The sequence below is a fragment of the Pseudochaenichthys georgianus genome, chromosome 24 (genome assembly GCF_902827115.2).
Source record: "Pseudochaenichthys georgianus chromosome 24, fPseGeo1.2, whole genome shotgun sequence".
Lineage (NCBI taxonomy): Eukaryota > Metazoa > Chordata > Actinopteri > Perciformes > Channichthyidae > Pseudochaenichthys > Pseudochaenichthys georgianus.
Genome location: NC_047526.1, coordinates 24,256,540 through 24,279,209, shown reverse-complemented (window position 1 = coordinate 24,279,209; position 22,670 = coordinate 24,256,540). Strand labels below are relative to the sequence as shown.

The 22,670-nt window shown below is 40.5% G+C and overlaps 2 protein-coding genes across 4 annotated transcripts in view; one reads left to right on the top strand and one right to left on the bottom strand.

The window, feature by feature from the left end:
• Window positions 1-7: 7 nt before the first annotated feature.
• Window positions 8-2,265, bottom strand: mrps10 (mitochondrial ribosomal protein S10). The gene is made up of 7 exons (XM_034076009.1): window positions 2,121-2,265; window positions 1,893-1,945; window positions 1,314-1,383; window positions 1,068-1,207; window positions 874-982; window positions 434-523; window positions 8-350 (listed from the first exon to the last, which is right to left on the bottom strand). The coding sequence occupies exons 1-7, from the start codon at window positions 2,190-2,192 to the stop codon at window positions 270-272; spliced, it is 615 nt and encodes a 204-aa protein (XP_033931900.1). The 5' UTR covers window positions 2,193-2,265; the 3' UTR covers window positions 8-269.
• A 654-nt stretch (window positions 2,266-2,919) lies between these two features.
• tulp4a (TUB like protein 4a) overlaps window positions 2,920-22,670 on the top strand; it is a 31,618-nt gene continuing 11,867 nt past the window's right edge. For 2 of the 3 annotated variants that reach the window (XM_034076006.1, XM_034076004.1), the window contains exons 1-5: window positions 2,920-3,026; window positions 4,283-5,252; window positions 19,334-19,462; window positions 20,291-20,452; window positions 20,941-21,121. In XM_034076006.1, coding sequence (XP_033931897.1) covers window positions 5,001-5,252; window positions 19,334-19,462; window positions 20,291-20,452; window positions 20,941-21,121 — 724 coding nt within the window. In that variant the 5' untranslated portion in view covers window positions 2,920-3,026; window positions 4,283-5,000. The other variant, XM_034076005.1, reaches the window with a different exon arrangement.

Here is a 22,670-nt window from a genome sequence, read left to right as displayed (position 1 = left end):
ACATAAGTCTGTTATAATGTATTTATTGAAAAAACACAAGTAATTCCACACTGTTTTGCAACAGAACAATGAAAACACAACTGACAGTAGATAATGACTGTTACATGTTGACGTAATGAATGCCAGTTCTGGTGTTAAACTCTATATTGAGGATATTGCTGAAAACGTTATGCTGAGCAGTTTTAAGAATCCATGAAAACTACACGTTAAAATTGCAGTTGTTAACATATTAAATTCTGAGAAAACATCCAGTAATTCGATCAACGTTTTCACTGGCTGGGCTTGTCATCAACGGGTTGTTCCTCCCACATGGGTTCTTTGATGTGATCTGGAACCTTCTCCATGGCTGTCTGATAACAACAGCAAAGGGAAAAAACACATTAATTCAGGCTTGAATGCAGCATTAGATTGAGCAGGTGGGATAGTTGCTTACCTTTGTCACCTCCATGGCTACACCTTCAGGGAGGTTCCTCTGGATGTATTCAAGGTAAACCTGTGCTGTGCAGCCAGTTATATGAGACAGCTACAAAACAGGAGAAGGGACATCTTAGATTCATAACCAAATTATCACTAACAGGTCAGGAATTTCATCATTTCAGGGGCAGGGGCACTTAGTGTTAATTTGAGTAGACACATGCCAAACTCCAGGGAGAAGAGCCTTTAAATAAAACACAAGTCCACAGAAATTGGACTTGTGTTTTAAAAATTCAAGCAGTAATTGTTAAAAATAATTAACCCTAGTAGATATTTAAGGCTTTGGCCAACACAACCCTCAGTGAAATTCCTCCCCTGATCACAAACCATTTTGAAGTTTTAATAACCATCGATTAATTGAATAAAACAAACATAATTAGCCCTGTTCAGGATCATCACCTCGATGCACCGGTAGTGCGTCCTCATCTCATACTGGACTCTGTGATTTTTGAAGATGTGAATCGACTTCAGGAGCGTCAATCTCTCCATGTCCTTGGGAGGTTCGTAACTGTGGCAGAAGAACAAAAGTTCATCAAAAAAGGTCTTCAGTAAAGATTTTAGCAGCTTAAAAAAGGTATCAGGAGGCTACTCACACTTTGTTTTTTGTGATGCCCAGCTCATTGGCTGCCATGGTGGAGAATATCTCATAGCTGTCCAACACGGCTCTGTCATGACCTTTGACCAGCACCGACACTCTCTGAAACAGTGCGTCAGGCTCTTCTGTGACAGTGATCTGCAGGGAAACAAATGAAAACACAATAAATGCATATGATCGGTCTTTTTTGTATTATTTCAACCTTGAGCAGTTTAAGATGATTGCATTTGTACTGATAACTCACTGGTGAAGGTGTTGATGGAAGCACTGTTGCTGTGTGGAAGGAAGTACTGGGTGCTAATGGTAGAAGAGACCTGCAGCAACAAAACAGTAATTCACATTTAACACGTCTTACCACATTCAAGTAGATAATGCAGGTCTAGAACATAAGTAATAATGTTATTTAAAAAATCTGATAGTGATGTGGATCAAAACATTTGCACATAAGGAAATTATTCAGATATACAAAAGTGCCATCATCTATTCTAGATTATTATGGTAACAAATAATATTTTTAAGGTTTAAAGAGTAGACAGACTTTGCTTTGAAATTGTGAGACTCCAGTCCAGCACTAATGTATGGCCTATTTCACAATACAAAAAAATAGGTGGAAATACTACTTATTGAAAACTTTTGTTGAAAAAAGGTACAATAAATGTCACTGTAAACATAGCAATACAACAGATAACTGGGCAGGGGGGTCTTGTAATGCCTAGTTGGTGTACTTTGCAGACAACAGCTCTAATGCGAGGTCCAGGTTTATTGCAGTTAATAATAAACTGCGTAGACAACAAACGAGTGAAGAAGTGAAATTGCAGCTTACCTTATTTTATAGCATTTTAAGTGAGGTGAACAGGCACCCAAAGCTCTCGGTCCCTGTAAATACACTTACATTAGTAAACATCTAGAAATGACATTTACTGTACAACCGACCCACCATGCTACAACGGCTGTCAGGGACCAAACTGTGAGATGTAATAACTCCTTCTCAAACAGATGTTAGTTCATTGTTCGTAGATGTTGTACAAATACAAATATATTCGTTTCTTACCAAATGTGAGACTCTGCTAAGAACCCTTCCAAGAGAAAATAATTCTCGTCTGAGAGCCATGGGAGCCGCCATGTTTTTGGAGAAGGTGGAACAAAAGGGAAACTAGCTCTCCCCCGTGCTGCCCTCCTGTGTTCCGGAGTGGGATCTGTGACAATGTTTACGTATAAATACCGTTTTTATAGTCTTACAAATTCCATTGCAGGGTGTCTAGAGAAATGTATATACTGATTTAAACATTTGCTAGCTTGGATATTGTACTTCCAAAAACCACAGCAGACTAACAAATTGAAATGTATCATATCACAATCCAAAAAAAAAAAAAGTCCATCATGTTCAATATTAAAACCTTAAATTATGTTTATGATTGAAAGGAAATTCTTGAAATAATTTGGCTATTAACTTGAAAGAAGATATGATGGACATGTATAATGTACCATAGGCAGGTAGCAAGGAAATTAAAACAATCAGATACACCAAAACTAAATTCATTATTGTCTACACTAGAACATATCACCTTGCAATCAATTATTAAAACAAATGTTCTACATGAAATTACCCAACTGTTTAAATGGGAAATTGCTTCATTTTAAGCATTACTATTGTCGTTGTTTGCAACAATGCGTGATATTAAGCCATTGCTTAAGAATTAATACTTGTTAAACACATTTGTAGACATGTTTTAACTAATCAATGCTACCTACATTATTTATATAGCTTTACAACCATGTCCATCATTCTTTCATCCTGATATTTAAGATTACATTACATTTAGACAACTCCAGTTGTTGATGAGAACTCTGATGATCTAATTGGTCTAAATCACGTTCCTGTCACGTGACCCTGCTGTCGGGCCCTGCCAGTGTACAGTAGCGGCTGCAGGCAGAGGAAGAAGCAGCAGCAACAGAGGTAAGCACTCCACTGCTTATTGAGGTTCTCCGGCTTTGTTGACGGCAGGTCTGACATTACTTTTCCGTTGTGCCCACTGCGACACTGACATGCTTGTATCATTAAGAACGACGTGCTAACATTGAAAACAACGTTGGCATAAACACTCGGCTAACGTGCTAGCCGTAGCCAGTTAGCGACGAGTTGCCAGCGGCGGATGGACAGAGCCAGTCTCCGCTGATGGTGGTTCAGGTTCAGCTAGCTAGCTGCTCGGTTAGCCTCTTAGCTATCACTGTCTGGCTGTTCTTTGTGGAGGAGACAACAACACAGGCTGCTGCATTCACGAGCATCTCGGCTGGCTAGATCAGCGTCACTGCACAAAGAAGGTACATTAAAACGGAGGAGATTAATTCCGCTGCTGACATGTTTTGATCCGTGAAAGTCCACACATCCCTCTGTTTGGATCCACCAACACCCAGGATCTAGCTATCTGTAGCTAGCAGTCAGCTCTCGGCGATGGGTGTTTGGCTTGTTTTGGCATCATTTCACGGGCTTCACCATTAACGTTGTTTTTAATGTTAGTTACTAACGATAGTATCTATGGATATGTCATCAACGTTAGGCTACACCTAACTGGCAACTGTATATCTTTTGATGGAGGAAAATGTCCCTCTGTCACATCACCTGTCTATAATCCAGTGTTCGTTTTATGTGTGTATGCTATTATTTCTAACTCTGAGAATGTACCTAATTCAAATATCGATTATAGTCTGGCTGGTACACCAGATGTCCATCGGGTTTCATTTTACTGTCAGATGACAGTCATGAGCATCGTGAATCGAGACGCCCATTCCTCTGTCGGATCTTGTTAGATTGCTATTAAAATCACTGTCTAATTTAGTTTTCTCCCCCTCTTTTATGACATTGTTTTCGTGTTTAATTGTGGCTTTGGTACATCAGTGTAACTCGTCGAGTATAACAGCTAAAGCTAAAATTATACACGATTATCCTAAATTATTCACCAATCAGTTAAATATTCTTCCGCTACGGTGAATAGTCAACTAAATTGATAAGTAACGGTAAATTAGAGGTAATTTTAGCCTAGCGCATTAATATTTAAATTACGGCTGTGGGAGTCAGGTGAGTGCTTCCAGCGATTACACTGTTGCACCGTCGATTTGTACGCTTTATTTAAATAAAAAACAGCAATACAAAATATAACACTTGTTTATTTGGTAGCGACATTGTCTGTATGATAATGACATCCTTTTTTTTAGTTTCCAGCAGTCCTCCATGGGATCCCCGAGGCGGGTTGAAAAGGCAGATTGGCTGACGTGATGACGTTCCCGGGAGAAGTGGCTCTCCTGCGGGCTGACAGCTGATGGAGTCCCCGCTCCTCCTCTCGCACACGGCCGGGGTCGTATGAGGAGGACACAGAGCCCTGAAATGACACACTGAATTGGACAGAAACGTTAATAACATCAACTGGGAGAAGCGCTGGGACGTGTTGAGGGGAATGGGTGCATCTCCTGCTGATGAGTTTACAAGACAACGATATTTTTTGGATGTTTGTTTTTGATTAGCTGACATTCAGTGGAATTTCAAATAAGTTTCCGGTACTGTCATCTTATGCCTTGTCATTGAAACATCATCAACAAGGTAGCTCACTGATCTAACACATCACAATGACTTGAATGAGTGCCTTTTGCAGCCCATGATATCTTTAACCCAGCATCGCTAAAGTCCACAGTTTTGTGACCTCATTTATACTTTTAGGGAAGTGTTTACTGGTCACCTCTTAATCAGTATTGCAAATCACCGAGATAGCCGAGAGAAAGCGCACGTATTATGCACCGTTGTCGCTGTCTCACATCCAACACTGAACCAGTAACCTCAGGGGAGGAGAGGCGCTCATAACGGTACCGACCCCACCCGAAAACCTCCCTCTGGGTATTCTTTTTTCAAATATCCAAGGGGTAGAATACAGCTGCTGGCATGTTCGCAGCCGTAGAGCATGGCCCGGTCCTCTGCAGCGACTCCAACATCCTGTGCCTGTCCTGGAAGGGCCGGGTGCCGAAGAGCGAGAAGGAGAAGCCGGTGTGCAGGAAGCGTTACTACGAGGAGGGCTGGCTCGCTACCGGGAACGGTCGAGGAGTGGTCGGGGTCACGTTTACGTCCAGCCACTGCAGACGGGACCGGCCCACCCCGCAGAGAGTCAACTTCAACCTCAGAGGACACAACAGCGAGGTAAGACACCGTAAATGCATATTAGGTTATTCCTACTAAATTAAACTTACAGATATTTGCATTGAAAAGGTATAAAAACAACACATATTGTTTCAAGGATTGTAGAGTTACAAAGTGGCCCTCTGACAATAATTATTTCAAAATATACCTCACCATCAAGTTATTTCATCTCAATGATGCTCTTGAGTGTGATGATCTTATTGTATTTACAGGAAAATATACACAGATCTAATAAACTATATTATAGCACATACTAAAAAAATACCCTTAAAAAATATCTTGTATACCATGATGGCGCACTTGAGTAATAAGTAACTTAACACATCTGCCCTTCTTCTAATTAAAAGTGTCCTCTACACTTTAAAGACAACTTCAGCATCTCCCTATTTATGCATTTTTGGTCACTGTTCCCTTTTCCCAGCTGCAGAGTCAGGTGCAGAAGAATGTCCTTAAAGTTACTGTTCTTTTGTGCTTATTGAGGGCATGTTTGGCAACAAGTGTACAGTATAATCTAGCACAAAGATGGTGCACTTTAGTTGAAGAGTGACTCACCCTGTCTGTGCCATAGCATGCTGAGAGTTTCAAGTTTTATCACAACAGATGATTTAACAGTTTACAACGATGGAGTAATCTGGGAAATTGTGTATTGTTAGATTGGAAGTAAGACCTTCCTGCTCTCAGTGGCTCTTTATTTGGCATCACTTGATCTACCCGCTGCTTTTAGTCACAATATTACCATGCTCAACCCTCTGGCATTACTCTTATCTCTCATCATGGTAATACCCTTCCAACGTTTCCTACCACTAGTGCACTCAGGCCATTTATTGTCATTGGAAAGATCAGTTGATGTAGAGTTCTTTTGCCCGACATGTATTTGAATATTCCTGTCATTATATAGCAGTGCTGGCACAAATGGAGACTGCACACAGGTTGCGTATTCTCGTTTAGTGGGTGGAGCAGTTGGTCAGATGGAGCAAGGTGCTGTGTCAGCATTCCATAAGGCAGCTGAAGGGAGAGTGGATGAATCCCCACAGAGAGTGACTGAAGCGCAGCAGAAATGTCATTTAACTCTGCCCACTTGAATGTGGTCCAAGTACTGACATTTTCCTTTTGTTATTTTGGTGCATGCAGTGTGAAGGACATGACACCTACATCATTTAAATTGACCCACTTTGTTGTTATGTGTATTTCACTTTATCCACCTATTGGGGCTGATTCAAATGAATGATGACACAATATGTTTTGTGTATTAAAGTTATAGATGACGCGTTGCTGACAGAATTATGGATATTGCTGTTTAAATGCAGCTATACTGCAATAATACTGAAAACAAGGACAAATTGGAGCTGCTTGTGCATTTTTTCTTTTCTTTAATTAAGACCTTTTTATAATTTCCCTCTTATTCATTCAACCAAGTCCTAGAAAAGCAAATATCAGAATGTTTTGTGTTTTTTGCATCCATCAAGATGCTTTTTCAGTAGCTTTAAACACAGATGCAACTGGGAGAGAAAAGCACATTCCAACACCTCCCTTTAACCTCATCCTCGCACCCGTACTGAAAGAAGTAATGCCCTTTCTACCTCCACTCTAGATTTGATGCAAAGCAATCAATAAATGCTTTAGGAATTGCGAAATCCACCACTTGTCCACCCTATGCATAATTTGGAGTTTCTGACAGTGGTGGAAATCACACTGCCTAATGAATGTTGTGGAGTTATGACAGATCGGTTCACTCACCCACATTATTTTCTATTCCAGTTCTGATGAGGAGAGGACAGATTGCTGTGTCCAATTAACAGTCCAACAACAAGGACGTTAACCCCTAGAAATGAATACATTTATATTTTGTTAGTCCTGTCTAGGTATTAAAAATCAGTTTTTAGATTAAAGCGCTATGTCATACATTTGAATAACCTTTCCCTGTATGTTAAAGTGGCCCACTCTTCAGACACGTCACATGACATCCCTGTCCTTTAAACGTCAGCTCTGTCTTTGAACACTTGTCGTCGTTGGTGACGACGAGTGTCACGTAAATTGACTAAAAACATGTTATGAATGACTGCACCGACAACAATGCAACATGAACTCATCCTTTAGGATTTTGGTCCTGCCAAGATCGATACTCACGCCAGCATCCTTAAGTTGGTCCATTATTCCTGTTGACGTATCAGACCTGTGATCATTCTAATGCAAGCGAGCTTCTGAACGGACGTGTCTTTTGGACATGACCCAAAACAGGCAGTGTGGTAAAGAGCAGGGAAGATTTTGACAAGTAAGACATCTATTAGGGGAGTGTTCGACTCTGACATAGTTTCACCATTGTTTGCCACACATCAGAGGCTCTGATTGGTTCTCTTGCTGAGGAAATGGCCTTTCCCAAGACCCACATAATACTTATTGGAATCACCCGATTAAGGTTAAGATGCAGGCTTTAGATTGATCAAACCAGTATGTATACATTCATTTAAAGTGGCCCCTTGTAGAGAGTTATTTGATTGGTCTTGTAGGTGTTTTGTTATTGGCCGATTGAAACATGCCCTCTGATTGATCCAATACCTTTCAAATACTAACTCATCTGCTCCAGTGTTAAGACGAGGACAGACAGGGAGAGGACTGTAATACTGTAAGGTGTACTGCCTCTCCCTGGGGAAAAGGTTTGATTTGCACTTCGGTCACCCTTTATCCTCAAGATAAAACACAGCTTGTGTTGTGGTCAATCTCAGCTGTTTTCCTGCTGTTTTTCCTATTCTGGAGGCTCTAATGATCTTCTTCAGATAATGAGAAGGCCTGTTGTAACTCTCTGATGTAGGTTTGTCCTCCTCTGTATTTAATACCCCTTCAGCTAGGTTGAGAGAGATAATTACAAGGTAACGGCTTCAAAGGGATGAAGGTGTGTGTGGTGCCAATGCTCTTTTTGTTGTCTCCCACGGCCATCTTTTCACAATGGGTGTCATGAGAAAGCTACTTTGTATCCAATGTTTTTTGTTTTTCATTGAGCTTGGTTGCTTAGCAGAAATGCTCAGGCACTCTTTACGCTTTCAATTCAGCATATTGTGTTATTCTATAATAAACGTACACACATTATTTTTAGTGATGCCACAGTCAGTAACATTTTCCACCGCTTAGTAAAAAATAATTGTTAAGACTTTTGAAATCTTCATCCCTATATCTTGGAGCCAAATGTAAGGTCTTCTAATAGCTATCGTTTTTTGACCAGCCATCCAAAACCCACCAACATTCAGAGGACAATGATGTAAAACAGAGGAAATGTACGTTGGAATAACCAGTTAATATTTGTGGCTTGGAAATTTAACTGAAGCCATTTATGTAAAGCGTCTTTGAGCATTAGGAAAAGCGCTATAAAAATCCAATGTTTTATTATTATTATTATTATTATTGTTAATTTGAGTTATCAAACGAGTTGATTAGTGTTCTGTTGATCAATTATCAACTAATATGTTCCCTCTGTTTTTTTTTTTTTTCTGGAAGAGAGTTTTTTTCAACATTATGGCTGCTACCAAAGTATAAAACTTAAAATAAACCAACCAGACAAAGTATAAAAAGGTTATTAAAAGAACATTTGGCCTTAAATGACCTGATGCTATTTTTATAAACCGATACTAACCTCAAGTAGCAGGCACATCAGTTGCATTACATTTAGAACAAAACATGGAACACGTTTTGCATCTTTCTATGTGTCTATACTTCTGAAGCTGCACTGTAATCCCTCTGGGACATGCATCAGAATAGATCAACGCCTTTTGACAATCCAGCGCGTTTTATAAGTTAGTATTGCACTCAGATGCTGAACAGACTGAGCAGATGCTCACTGGGAGTCCAATCATTCACCACGAGAGATGAACATCAGAGACAGGCTTGACAATGACTGTCAGCATGTTGACAAGGAGATGTTGGGCGCAACTCAGAGTTTGGGAGAATCGTCCGTCAGAATCCTGTCAACTGCTAGCTGTGCCGTTTGTCTACGGTACAATCATACATGCTTTAAGTACTTTTATTTCCAGTGAAAATATCCACAATACTGTCCATTGTAGATTCAGGCTGGTCTAGTCTGGTGGCATGTGTCTTATTTACTTAAAATCCTTCCCATTGCTGCAACATCATTGGCGTTCAGGTGCATCTTTGTTAAAGTTTAAGTTCCTTTGCTGCATTAAACAGTAGGTGCTCCAAGTTAGAAAGTAAGTGCAATTTACATTTCTCAAGCATGTACGCTGAGAGAGAAAGTAGAACATTAAGGGAGAATCTCAAGGGAAGATGTTGTGACTTTCGTTGCTAAAAATATGCATCCTTTTAAAGTCCTCAGCACAATGTCATTCTGTTTGATTTGTTGCGACTGAAACTGCTTTAAAGTTATGTATGGAAAGATTTGTTTGACTACTGAAGTTAAAAACATGCATTCATACACACCTCGCTACCATTTCCATGAGTCCGATGGGTGGGTTATTCCCCCGAGGCAGAAGTCCTTTGAGGCCTGATCCAGGCTCTTCGTTAGAGCAAGTGTCTAAGGACCTAATCCAAAAGAGAAGAGAGACCCAAGGGCACGTACTCATGTTTACCACTTCACCATGTAGGTTCAACTCACACTGGGACTTATTTGATCTGTTGTGCAGTGTGACATTTTCATGCATTAAAATGGTCATAAATAAATGAGTTGATATCTCTCGTACTGTAGATCGCATGTGCAAAATTCCGCACTGATTTGGGAGCTGTACTGTTCTTTTTAAATGGTGAAGATGATGCCGGATGACTTATGTGGTGCAGAGCAACTAACTTGTCTGTTTAGACATAATGGGGACCATAATAATACATTGCTAGACAGGGACAATGCAGCATCATTTTTCCTGCAATAAGGCCGAACGTTTTGTAGCAGGATAGTTGTAAGAAAGTCATCACTTCTAATGGGGTTACTGCGGCCTCAGAGTTTTCCTCAGTGTCATTCACCTCTGCTTCCATCTCCACCGGTTTCATTTTCGAATTAGTTCCACCACAGCTCTCCATCCTCTTATCATGTTCTTCTCTGCCTTTACACATCTTCCTTAAAGCACTTCTCTTTCCTGACCTCTTGACCTGCTGTGATTGAAGAGCAGACGACCCATTCACTGCATTAAAATGATCTCACCAAAAGTGCTTAGTGGAAATGGCATTAGTGTGCCGCTAATCCATTCTTGAAGAGGGCATGTTGCACAACACTCTGGCTCCTCTGCTTCCTCAAATCCAGGTGTACTTGTCTCTCTGCCAGAAATGTTTCAATAGAGACAGTGTGGTTTGTGCAGTGCAAGTTGTTTTTGCAATAAGTGATCTTTGTAGTCAGAAAAGACGAACTTATCTGCTCACTCGGGTTCACTTTGTTTTAGTGTTGCTATTTGCAGTATTAAAGCTCCTCATTTCAGCCTAAGCAGCAAACATCTATGAAAACAACAAATAGAAAATATAAGTACCAGATTGCCTTTCTTGTACATGTATTTTCGTGTGCTACTTTATGTTTGCTGTTTATATTTCAGAGAGTTTCAGTATTTGCCTAACACGCTCCGACACAATTCTGTACTCGTCAGTTTGATTCAGCTCAAATGCATCGCTACATTACAGTCCAATATACATCCAAGGAAAACCTTATAAATACATCATAGCAAACTGTAAACCAGTTATGGTCTTGTGATGCTGCAGATTTATAACCATGTTATGATTCTTACGCACATGTCCTGTTGCATTACAACTTGGGGGCAGTCTGGAAAAATATATTGCAGCCTTTTATAGATTTGGAATAAAGAGCCAATTTAGTATCCATACAACCTTGCGGCATTATTGTAAGTGACCATGTGAACAGTGTACAGGCACATCCAGTAAACAGCATGTATTTATCTAATTCATCTTTTTGACATTGAATATGATGTAAAATCAGTCTTAACAATATCAGCCCTGTACTCGATGTTCAAAGAACAGTACTGTTGGGGGGGAAATGGCTAAAGGATCTGCATATATCATATGATAAGTGATAAGATGTTTAAGCACTTAACTGCAAGTCAGTGTGTCCACCTTGCCATCACCCACCGCACACAGTCTTGCAGCTTTCTTCCTCGGCTTTGCATCACACCCAGTGATACCCAATGAAGAAGCTATTATCAGACATTGATTATACTTTTAGCTAGGGCTGTGCGATTATGGCAAAAATCATAATCACGATTATTTGGGTCAATAATTGATATCACGATTATTTTGACGATTATTCATTGACCATTTATTGAACTTTAAAACAAATAATATTTTACCAATAAACAAGATCAACAAATATGTTAGAGCGCAATTACAAAACCATACTAAACATATATTAATATGATAAATAAAAATAAATTAGACCAAAATAAATTAAATCAAATATGATGCAGTGCAATGTCACAACCTACTGAAAACTCCTTAACATATAGCCAACATTTTGGTAAAACATATTCATTATTCCACTCAGTTAAACGTTGAAGGCTGGCCAACCGTCATGGTCCAGATTCTCCAGAAGTAACAGGAAATAAATGTTGAACTACAATTCAAGACCAAATAAAAATGTTTAGGCCACCATGGCAAATGCTGGTAGGGCTGCTCATGTCATCTCTTAAAGATTGTTTGCAAGAAACACCAGCCTGTTTACATGGTCTGGTTTCAGAGATGAGCGCAGGCAGGAGACAGTAGGCTTGTTTGAGACACATTGCGGCTCGCCTCGAAAGTAGACGAGAGTAGCCGATCGCAGCCGGGGGAGGTGTCAAACAGCTCGTCTTAAGTCGGACAGCTCGGACTCGGAGTCGGCTTGACTGGCTGGGTTTGCAATGGCGGAAATTCCATTTTACCCACTGTAGACAAAGGTGATCTCCATTGCTTTATATAGGTTTGTTAATTCAGTCATGATGATGAACCACACCAGTGACTGGGTTCCATAATTAGAAATGCTCCTCCCTCTTAATGTTTGCAAAACTGATAGGTGGACAGGCTACAAATGATCAGTCCCTTCAGATCCGCACACATGAAGCTTCATGAGCATGAATTGAACAGACCTGCTGCTGTGTTAATTCTTTAGCTGCCACTTTAAGCTTTATGATGTGTACAACATGGATGTAATTTGATTTAATCTTGCCATTTTAAATGATGTATTCAATAAATAAGGTTAAACCAAATCATTACAATAGATTTTATTTTAATGATTTGGTTTAACTTAAAGAGAAACTTTATTGTTATTGCACATATTACAGGTACTGAGACAACGAAATGCAGTTTAGCTTCTAACCAGGTGCAACAAGCAGTGAAGTGGAAAGTAATGTACACAATATACAGAATAACATATAGAATTAATTGAATGATGAATAAACAGTGGGGTATGAATACACTAGATATCAGCCTGTGAGCAGTATGAACAGTGTGTATGAATATGCTAAAATATATAAAGTATGAAAACGGTAAGCAGTATAGTATAAAATATATAGATATTAATTTCATGATGATAAACATTGTGGAACAATGATGAAAAATGGGAATGGATGTGGCGACGTAAAACTGACACAAAACAACAACAAACTTTTGCCAGCCAATTGGAGAGTTTCATCATCAGCACGTGGTAAAAACCACCAATGAACGCTCAGCTCGAGATACCAGCGAGCCGTTTCCCATCAAGCATTTCGCTTCCGCAGCTCGTGGAGAGCAACTGCGCCAATTAGGCTTGTTTGAGACAAGCAAGACCTGCGCAGACCTGCGCAGTTGCGATCAACGTCTTGCTAGTGCGTTGCATGATGGTTAGTCATTTTGTCCGACTTGCTCTGGAGGCTCGCCCACATGAGACTTTGAAATCTCGCGGGACAAAGACGCCCGCAGCCTTGAGAGCGAGGCGAGGCGAGGCGAGTTGGCGCAGTTGCTCTCCACGAGCTGCGGAAGCGAAATGCTTGATGGGAAACGGCTCGCTGGTATCTCGAAGCTAAACTGCATTTCGTTGTCTCAGTACCTGTAATATGTGCAATAACAATACAGTTGAATCTAATCTTGAGCAGGAACAAATGTATTTACTTAGTACATATCTGACATTAACGATTAAACACATTTGTGCATTCTTTATAAATGCAAACCGAGTCAAGCCGACTCCGGAGGTGGCGGTATGCACCTTAAAGTTGTTTGCAATCCGCCAAAAAACCGAGAGAAGAAGAAGAAGATGAAGAAGCCGTCTCCGGGCTGTCCGACTTCAGGCGAGCTTTTTGAGACCTCCCCCGGCTGCGATCGGCTACTCTCGTCTACTTTCGAGGCGAGCCGCAATGTGTCTAGTGCCACCAGTACTGAAGACCCTCAGCCATGCCCCGACACATGGCGTGACGCCGGCCAATCACAAAACTTTGATGCGTTCAAGTGCATTATTCTGGCACAGGAAGATTATGTTACAGGACATTAACGATAAAACAGAATATTGTTGTTCCATTTTTAGACACATCTCGCGATCGACTAGTTGGGCACCCCTCGGCTAGACCATAGGTCTGTTGTGGTGGCAAAGTAGTCAGCTGAAGCCACATCTCTCTCAACTTCCCCACGGCATTTGTCATATAGTGCAGGCTGCGCAGACCTGCTGAAATAATACCGAGACGGCATCACGTAACGCTTGTCCAACGTGTTGACAAGTTACTTAAAGCCCTGGTTGCTAACAGTGCTAACTGGGCACATATCTTTAGCGATGTGAAATGTAATGGCAAAGTACTTGCAAATAGTGGAAATAGTTTTACCCTTCTTTTTAACGAGTTGCTGCTTTTGTTCTGACATCTTCGCTCGCGCTGAACACTCACAACACATGTCACTCCCACGTGGCCGAGTGGGCTTTTAGGGAGGGGCGAAAGCGTACCCAGCAAAATAATCGTATTTTGTCAATTATGCTGTTTTCATAATCGTCGAAAGCCATAATCGTAATCGCGATTAAAATATGATTAGTTTCACAGCCCTAGTTTTAGCACATGCTTGCTCTACTCGTAAACATTTCAGACTCTACCTCCTGAAGGTCCCGTCCCGTTGCCCTTTCTGCATGCTGCAAATCTCTCTGACCCTACTTCCCCCATTCTGGCTTCCTTGCTTTTGTATCAGTGCAGCTCTTCTCTTTAATTGAGTTTTGCCTCTGATTTAATATCATGTCAGACCCAGAATTACAGGAGAGGGCAGAGGGAGAAGGGAGAGGCTCCTTTTCGCTTGGTAGTTCTGTATCAGATTTTATTGTCGGTCAGGGGGTCTTGACTTTCCAATTATTCTTCATTAGTCAAGAAGTTTCAGCAGCAGCTTCACATTCAAAAGAAAAGCATAGGAATTTATTTTTAAAATGGGTATTTTTAGAACTGCGATAATTTGTCCCTTTTCTAGATGTTGTTTTTTTCATCCAGATATAGATAGATAATTGTGTCTTGGTGTCTCTCTCATTGCTGTGCTGCAGTCCATATTTCCCAAATTAGACATTAAAGACTTAACCTAAATGAATAAACTATTTTAATAGGTTTAACTCGTTTAACTATGACTTGTTTAGCAGAGTAACCTTGGCTTTAGTTAAAGAAAGTCCAATAAAGGATTTCAGTTTAATCTTGCAATTTGTGTAGTGTCATTTAGGTTTGTGCATGTTAAGATGTGAAAAAAGAAAACACAGCCTACTCCTTCATAAGTGTGTTTTCAAAAGAAGCCCTAACCCTAAAAACAAAGCATTGCCATGGACGACTGCACCACTGTGACACTGCACTGTCTCTCACTGTGTCCTCTCCCTTTTGCTGACTCCAATGGGTCAGCTCTGCTCCCAGTCTCAGCAAGAGGCCGGGCCGCAATGACTACAGCAAGACACTGCAGGAGCAAAGACGGTGCCAACTTCCCAAGGAGAAGTTGTCAATGGCCGTGCCCTACCCAAAGGGCAGAATGAAAGGGATTGTAAACGTAGTAACCCACTTTCTAAATGTCAAATTGTGGTATCTAACATTCTAAGGTCCTTTGATTGGGTCTTTGAGAGCATTGTCACCAATATGTCTGCATAGGTTTGCATTTGTGCAAGCATTCACCTTGTTCTTCTGTGATCCCTTTGACCCTTCATTGTCCTGTGGCTTCTCACTCTGATCCTGCCTGTCTCCATATGACGTCTAATATCCCAGATCGCTGCGTCACAGCGAGGTGCTCAGCTGTCTCCCTCGCGGGATGCCTGACCAGCTCACACTAATCTCCACACTGAGCTATATTTACACAGACACATAATACAGATTATTCTCACCTCTATGCGGCTGCAGATAAGTGTGTGAACATGCAATACATACCATGTGTGAACCTTATGCTTATTTATTGATTTGTTATCTTTTGTTTTGTCCCTTTTCTAGTTTATATAGCAGAGACATGATGTAAGAATTAGGCAACATAGACTCCTCCCTGATCTAAAGCCTCATGTCAACACCAGTTGGAGCTGTACTGGGTACTGTAATACCATCCGGAAAATCCTTTTGGCTCACCAGGGGTTGCAGACAGTGCACGGGTGGAGTAACAAGATGGATTTGTATTCCCCTAAGGCAGTGGTTCTCAAAGTGGGGGGCGCAGAGGCATGCCAGGGGGGGCGCGAGAGACCAGGAGGAAAAATGGTTTTATATATATATATATATATATATATATATATATATATATATATATATATAAAAAAAAGATTAAAAAAAATAAAATCATAATTTGTAGAAAAATTATTGATTCAAAAATAATATGATGCAGTACTATTACGTCTGGGTCTCTGTGTTTCATTAAAGCTCGGCTCTGTGTGTGTGTGGAACGAGCCATTTTGTGTGCGCGCGAGAGAGAGTGAGAGCGCACCGGTACCGGAGATCGTTGTTGTTAGCTTCTGGTGCTAGCGAGCTACGCTAACGGATATAAGGAGTTTTTTCAACAACAAGGTGGAGGAGAGTCCTCTCCTGTCAGACTGAGAGACTCGGTGAACTAAAGAACTCTCGGTGTTATCTCAGTGGGTCTCAAACGTTTTGGTCACCATTAATGTAAACAATTATTTCTGAGGCACACGTTTATATGATCATTATAGTTATAAAAAAATAAGAGAATAAATGAAAAACAGGTATGAAATAGTATATGACAGTAACACAAGAATAAAGTTTAAAAGGCTGATTTGTAAAATATCCATAAAGAAAAAGTAAATCTGTTAACAGTTCTGTTTCAAATGGGTGTTGAGAGATGTATCCATAGATCTCTTCATTTTGCTCTCAAAGTGCACCAGATTGATGCATTTAACTTCAATACTTAAAAATAAATCCCCTGCTTACACCTATATGCCGTGAGCTGATTATCGAGCCTTCATTGTAACAGTCACGGGTACACTGTGTGTGTGCGTGGGGATTGTTGCAGTAGAAAATTCCACTGTAGCGACAGGTACATTAATGGGAAACCCTAAATGTTTGAGCACCCTCTATGAAATGTCAAGCTACCGCACAGCAGCCCCAAAAGAAATCTCTGGCGCCGCCACTGAGCCTGACTATTTGTGTTGGGGGGGCCCGACTTTTTCTTTTCTCCAAAGGGGAGACCTGACAGAAAAAGTTTGAGAACCACTGCCCTAAGGAGATACTTGATCATAGAAATGTGTCTTTCCAACAAATCTTTGACAATACTAGTGCCCAAGCTTGTCAGCTTTGCGCGCGCTGAGCACCGCTGCCTCCAGTGACTGCTGTGGCTGAATGATACATGGTCGGCCCTTTTTAATGGTGCGTGAATTCGGTCAAGTCAGTCAGAATGACATACAGACCTTAGGTGCAGAGCTGCAACAGGCCAGCTCTCATTGTGTCCTCCTTCCTGCAGTTTGCCAGCTGAGGCACACCTATAGAGCAACATTAGGATTTATACCACTGGGAGTGGGAGGGAAAACACGGTAAATCTGGCTCACAGGACACTTTATTGCTGAGGGAGCAAGGCCAACAGAGCGATGAATCCTTCTGTTCACTCATTGCACTAGAGGGCTGCACATGGTGTATTCATATAAACATGTTTGTGTGAGGCAGAGCACTGAAAGTTCAGCTAGTAGAACTCAACGAAAATGTCACACTGCACTGCAGTGATTATTAGGGAATTATTGGAAAACCCTGCAGAATAAATGTGATTGGTAACTGTTACCTGAGCATTGCTGCTTTTATTGCATGGAAGCATCTACTGGATTTATATCATTTAGTTTTACACCCTATTATACTATATTTATCAACATTTCTCATCTACAGTTACTATATCATCTACAGTTACTATATCATTTACCATCAAACCTAGATTAGATCTTTTTGCCGCCTCTTTTCCAAACATTGGGTCGTGCTGCTCAAGTTTTGACTATGAAGCACATCTTGCACATCTTCCGGGGGAGACTGAAAACTCATCTCTTTCGACTCCACTTCGAGCGATAGAATTACTAACAAAGAATTGCTAACAAAGCACTTATATACTAAAATAATAAGGACTGGCTTATCTGAAGCTAGTTGAGTAGCATTGAAATGTTTTAGCTCTATGAAACCTGATGTACTTACTTATATGATTTTGTTTTCTTCAGTTTGTATCTTGTTGGTCGAAGGCACTTATTGTAAGTCGCTTTGGATAAAAGCGTCAGCTAAATGCAATGTGATGTAATGAAGCGAATGTATAATGATTTGATTAATCAATCACTTGCTAATCTGGGCTGATTATCAATGTAGTAACAGAAGATGGTTTAAAATCACACGTAGCCTTGATTTTGTGATTTCCCAATGTTTACTTTCCCTAAAGATTAAGCTCAATATGGACCTTGAAGATGTTTTGATGAAGGGAGAATTGTTTATTCAGGTTTTCCATATCTTTTCAGTATCTTCAGAGGAATATAAAATAGTGTTTGCTGCTCGGGGCTGATGGTGTTGTTGGGAGAAAAAGAGCAAGACTGGCTGGCTTATCCAACTCTCAGCCACTGATCTGTTGGTCTTTCACTCGGACAGCGTAAGCCCCACTAAAACCTGCCCTGTTTTGTGTGTTTGAGCGTGTACAGCCCACGTGCTTCACTTAGGGCGAGCAGAGCTGCTCCCTGTTCAGGATTATTCCTCTGGGAACAGGCTGAGTCACGCCACGGAAGAACAGAAAGAGAAACATACAGGGAGTAGAGGGGGCTGGATGGAGATTGTGCTTTTGAGATGGGTGATGCTGACAAAGAAAAACATTATAATCACTTTGATCGTTGATTTCTCCCAGTTATACATTTGCATCTCAGTGAATGATGATCCATAGCTATATCTACTAAATACAGAAACCCATGCATCTGTGAGTCTCTTGTGTCAGAGGCGGTCTGATCTTTAATCCACAATACACTATTTCCTGTAGGGACGTTCATGCATCAGTGAACAATTTTGTGTCTCACTTCTTTTAGATTAGATTCCCCTCTAATTCCAAAATTGACAATTAGACAAATACAATGCTTTTCATAGAATAAAAAATTGAAACATAACCGGTGCATTGAAACAAACACAAGATCAGCTATTCATTATTCACATTATCAAGTAACAAAACAAGGACGGACATATTGATTATATAGACAACAGTCTGCAGAGAGATTCAATAGTTGAATCTCATAGTCAGTAATATTCAGGATATTTTCAGCTCCTTTGAGACTCTTTCAAAATGAGGTTAACCCACTTTGCGGTATATTTTCGTCTGGTTTGATGCTAAATTTAGCTCATTGAAATGTTGGAGCATGGATTTAACTTTCTGGATCTTTGCCGTTTCAGCTGACGCCCCAATTTAGAGCGCCATACAGCGAGTGTTCAGGCAAGAGTTCAGAGTTTAGATCAAGGGCACTCTGACGAGGCATTGTGCTGTTCATCATTTCACATTATCTGTTGTAGTTAGAGAGGCAAAGCTCTGTGACAGAAAGGCCACTGCTGTGTATACATATTTGCATATCTCTCTGAAAATACTTATCTCACTAGATAACACTGACAGGGTCACAGACAATGGCATTCAGAAGGACACGGGACGGTCTCTATAATCATTGTTTTTGTCCCTTTTCTCCCCTCTCATTATATTTTCTGCATTTTTTTTTTTAGGTGGTCTTGGTGCGGTGGAATGAACCCTTCCAGAAACTCGCTACCTGTGACACAGATGGAGGAATCTTTGTCTGGATCCAGTATGAGGGCCGCTGGTCCGTGGAGTTGGTCAATGACCGTGGAGCCCAGGTAAAATACATTACACAGAAATGGGACGTGAACAAAATGTGTCATTTAAAGTGCATTTTTCCTTTGCATTTAAACAGAATATGGAATGCATGTTGAGAAATACAAATTGTATTCATGAACATGAGTGCATATATAAAGCAAGTAGATGCACAATAGAGAACAGTAATATGGGTAAAATACATATCAACAACAGCAAATGAACAGAAAAAGTTTAGATTTACAGATAACACTTTATTTGACACTTTCACTATACTGTCACTCAGTTCAAGTGTATTATTTATACTGACATTAACAGGCAGTCAATATTTAAATGTTCTGACAGTGCTGGTCACAAAACTGGAATGAAACTAGGTGTAAATGTCTTGCTAGCAGCACCTAGAGGCCGTTCTTCTCTTAACATCTGTTTGGAGATTTTCATGTTGCCATCATTAGAGCCCTGCTACTAAGCATACTGGGCCTCCTAAAACATTTGTGTGTTGTTAAATACGACCAGTTCATAATTCTTGCTATTCATATATTGCATTTTTACAGTAAACATACTCAATAATCAATTGACTATATTCACAGTATGAAGAAAATCCCCCAAAAATTGAAAGGAAAAAAACGTTATTTATTATTAAACGAAATTATTATCTAAATAATCGACAAGGAATTTTTCTGTGCATCGACTTTTTGATGAACCGAGGAACTGTTTCAGTGCTAAATAACAGAATGACAGTTACAATGGCATCAAAGGCTGTTTGATTTACACAACTGTTTTTTTAATCATAAAGCTAGCATCTCATTATCATCATTCCTTACTCAACTCATGTATCTGGGCCCCTATAGGTGAGTGACTTCACCTGGTCCCATGATGGCACTCAGGCTCTCATCTCCTACCGCGATGGCTTTGTCCTGGTGGGGTCAGTCAGCGGGCAGAGACACTGGTCCTCCGAGATCAACCTGGAAAGCCAGATTACCTGTGGGATCTGGACCCCCGATGACCAGCAGGTAACACGCACACATCCCGCAGAATTGTAACAATTCACCCTACCACTTTACAAGCCTTTGATTTGAATAGCTTTAGAAGTTTTAGGTTGTCATTTGCCACTTTAAGTATGTGGACTTGTCATTCAGAAGGCTGCGACCGGCCCAGAGGGAGATCATCTCTGAGTGACAGCAACCCTGCTCTGTCTTGAAAGTGTAATTTTTTTGTTAGGCTATGTTTATGCTTCCATGCTGTTAAATTGTCATCTCAGGTTGGACATCATCAAACTTCAGTCTGGATATATGTCTTTTTTCACCTCTTCATCCCATTTATGTCTCTTTCCCCAAGTTGTTGTCCTTGTGATATGCACTTCTCTTAACTCTATCTGTCATCTCTTGTCTATTTCTAAGTGTAGCTTCCTTTCCATCTTCTGCCTTTAAGTCCAAGTTAGAGTGTGTCATTTTTTCCTCTTTATTCCTCTCCCTTAAAACCCTTTACTATTTCTCTCTAGGTGTTGTTCGGTACTGCAGATGGACAGGTGATAGTGATGGACTGCCACGGGCGCATGCTGGCCCACATTCTGCTGCATGAGTCGGATGGCATCGTCAGCATGTCCTGGAACTATCCCAGTTTCCTGGTGGAGGACAGCAGTGAGAGCGACACAGATTCTGACGACTACTCTCCACTGCAAAGTAAGCTGCTCGGGGTTTGATTTAAATTGACTGCTCTTTGTGGCTTGTTCAGACACACACACACACAGCGAAAAATGCAATTTACATCATGTCTACAGTAGACAACTGAATAATATGATGTAGGATTGGACACTAATAAAGGTTTACATAGTAAGGATGTACCAATACCAAACATCTAGTAGTCAATACCAATACTAGTTAATTCCACAATTATTGATAACCAATTTGAAACCACGTTAAATAAATGTATCGGCCTGAATAATTTAAAAGAGAGTCTTGCTGTTTAATACGTAAGTACTTCTGTGCAAAATACATAGGACCATAAGTTACTCTACCTGCCTCTTACCGCCATCTTTTACGACTCCATCAATTCTTCCTCAGGCTCTTAGTCCAAAGGGAAGGGGCAAAGATTTCCAATTGGGGGCACAAGGTTAGGACACAAGTTATGGCTGGTAGGGTTTCACTATATTGTGATTAGTAGCCTCCCCTCCCTAGTGTTCTCATGAATATTTATTTCGCAGAAACAGGTGTACACGTGGACATAAACTGTGCCTTGTTTCTGTATCGATATTAGATTCATAATAAAATAATATACTAAATGAATGTGATGTAAAAAAGAAAAATGATCATGAAAGTAGTGGATTGGATCACCTACATGTTCAACTGAGTGCTTCTGAACACTTTTGATGGTCTTTGGCACAATTACATTTCAATCCTGAGATGCCTGCTTTACCCTGTTAGTATTACGCAGTGTAGTAAAATGTGTTCTTAAATAAGGTAAACACATGTTATAGTTTGGAGTATACTCTTGGGTTGTCGATGTATAGGAGGTATTAATTGAAGCTCATCGTTAGAAGGGTAGGTCATTTGTGATGCTGATCTCACCGGCGATCTGCATCATTTATTAAACTTTATAAGTGAGAAGATGACTCTTCCAATATTTCCCACTTCTCTACCAGTTGTGAAGACGGGGAGGGAGGGTCGCATTAAAACAAGAGAGTGTGACCAAATGGAAGATGGGTGGGGGGGCTGCGGTTAAAGATGGAGGGCAGGAGGTGGAGAAGGAGCTCTCCTGACAATGGGCTGACGCTGCCACTAGACCTCCTGTTTGCTTTTAATGCTGCAGTAGCTGTTGTCATAACAGCAGCAGATGTCACAGTGTAAGGGGGTGCGTCACCAGGCTCTGTGTGCGACACACTTACATTATGGACAATCAATGGTTCTACCTGGAAAAGGAAGTGCGTTATCTACAAATAAAATATGAATTCTTTGTAGTGTCTAAACACAAAACTTATACATTTATGACTTTATTTTCAATTGTTTCTTCTTCAAACATAATCCACTCCATTGGAATATGTTCACCTTTTAATGTCCCGATCGAACCCTAGTACAAAATACAAAATGTTCTGCCTTAATCTATATGTGTTGGCGTGAAGCCTTTTAAAAAATAAAACAACAAGGGGCGTTGTAGCAACAATCTAACAACACCATAAACTACATTTATACTGTATAACGACATTATAAAAAGGCAGTTTTTTTAGGTAAATAT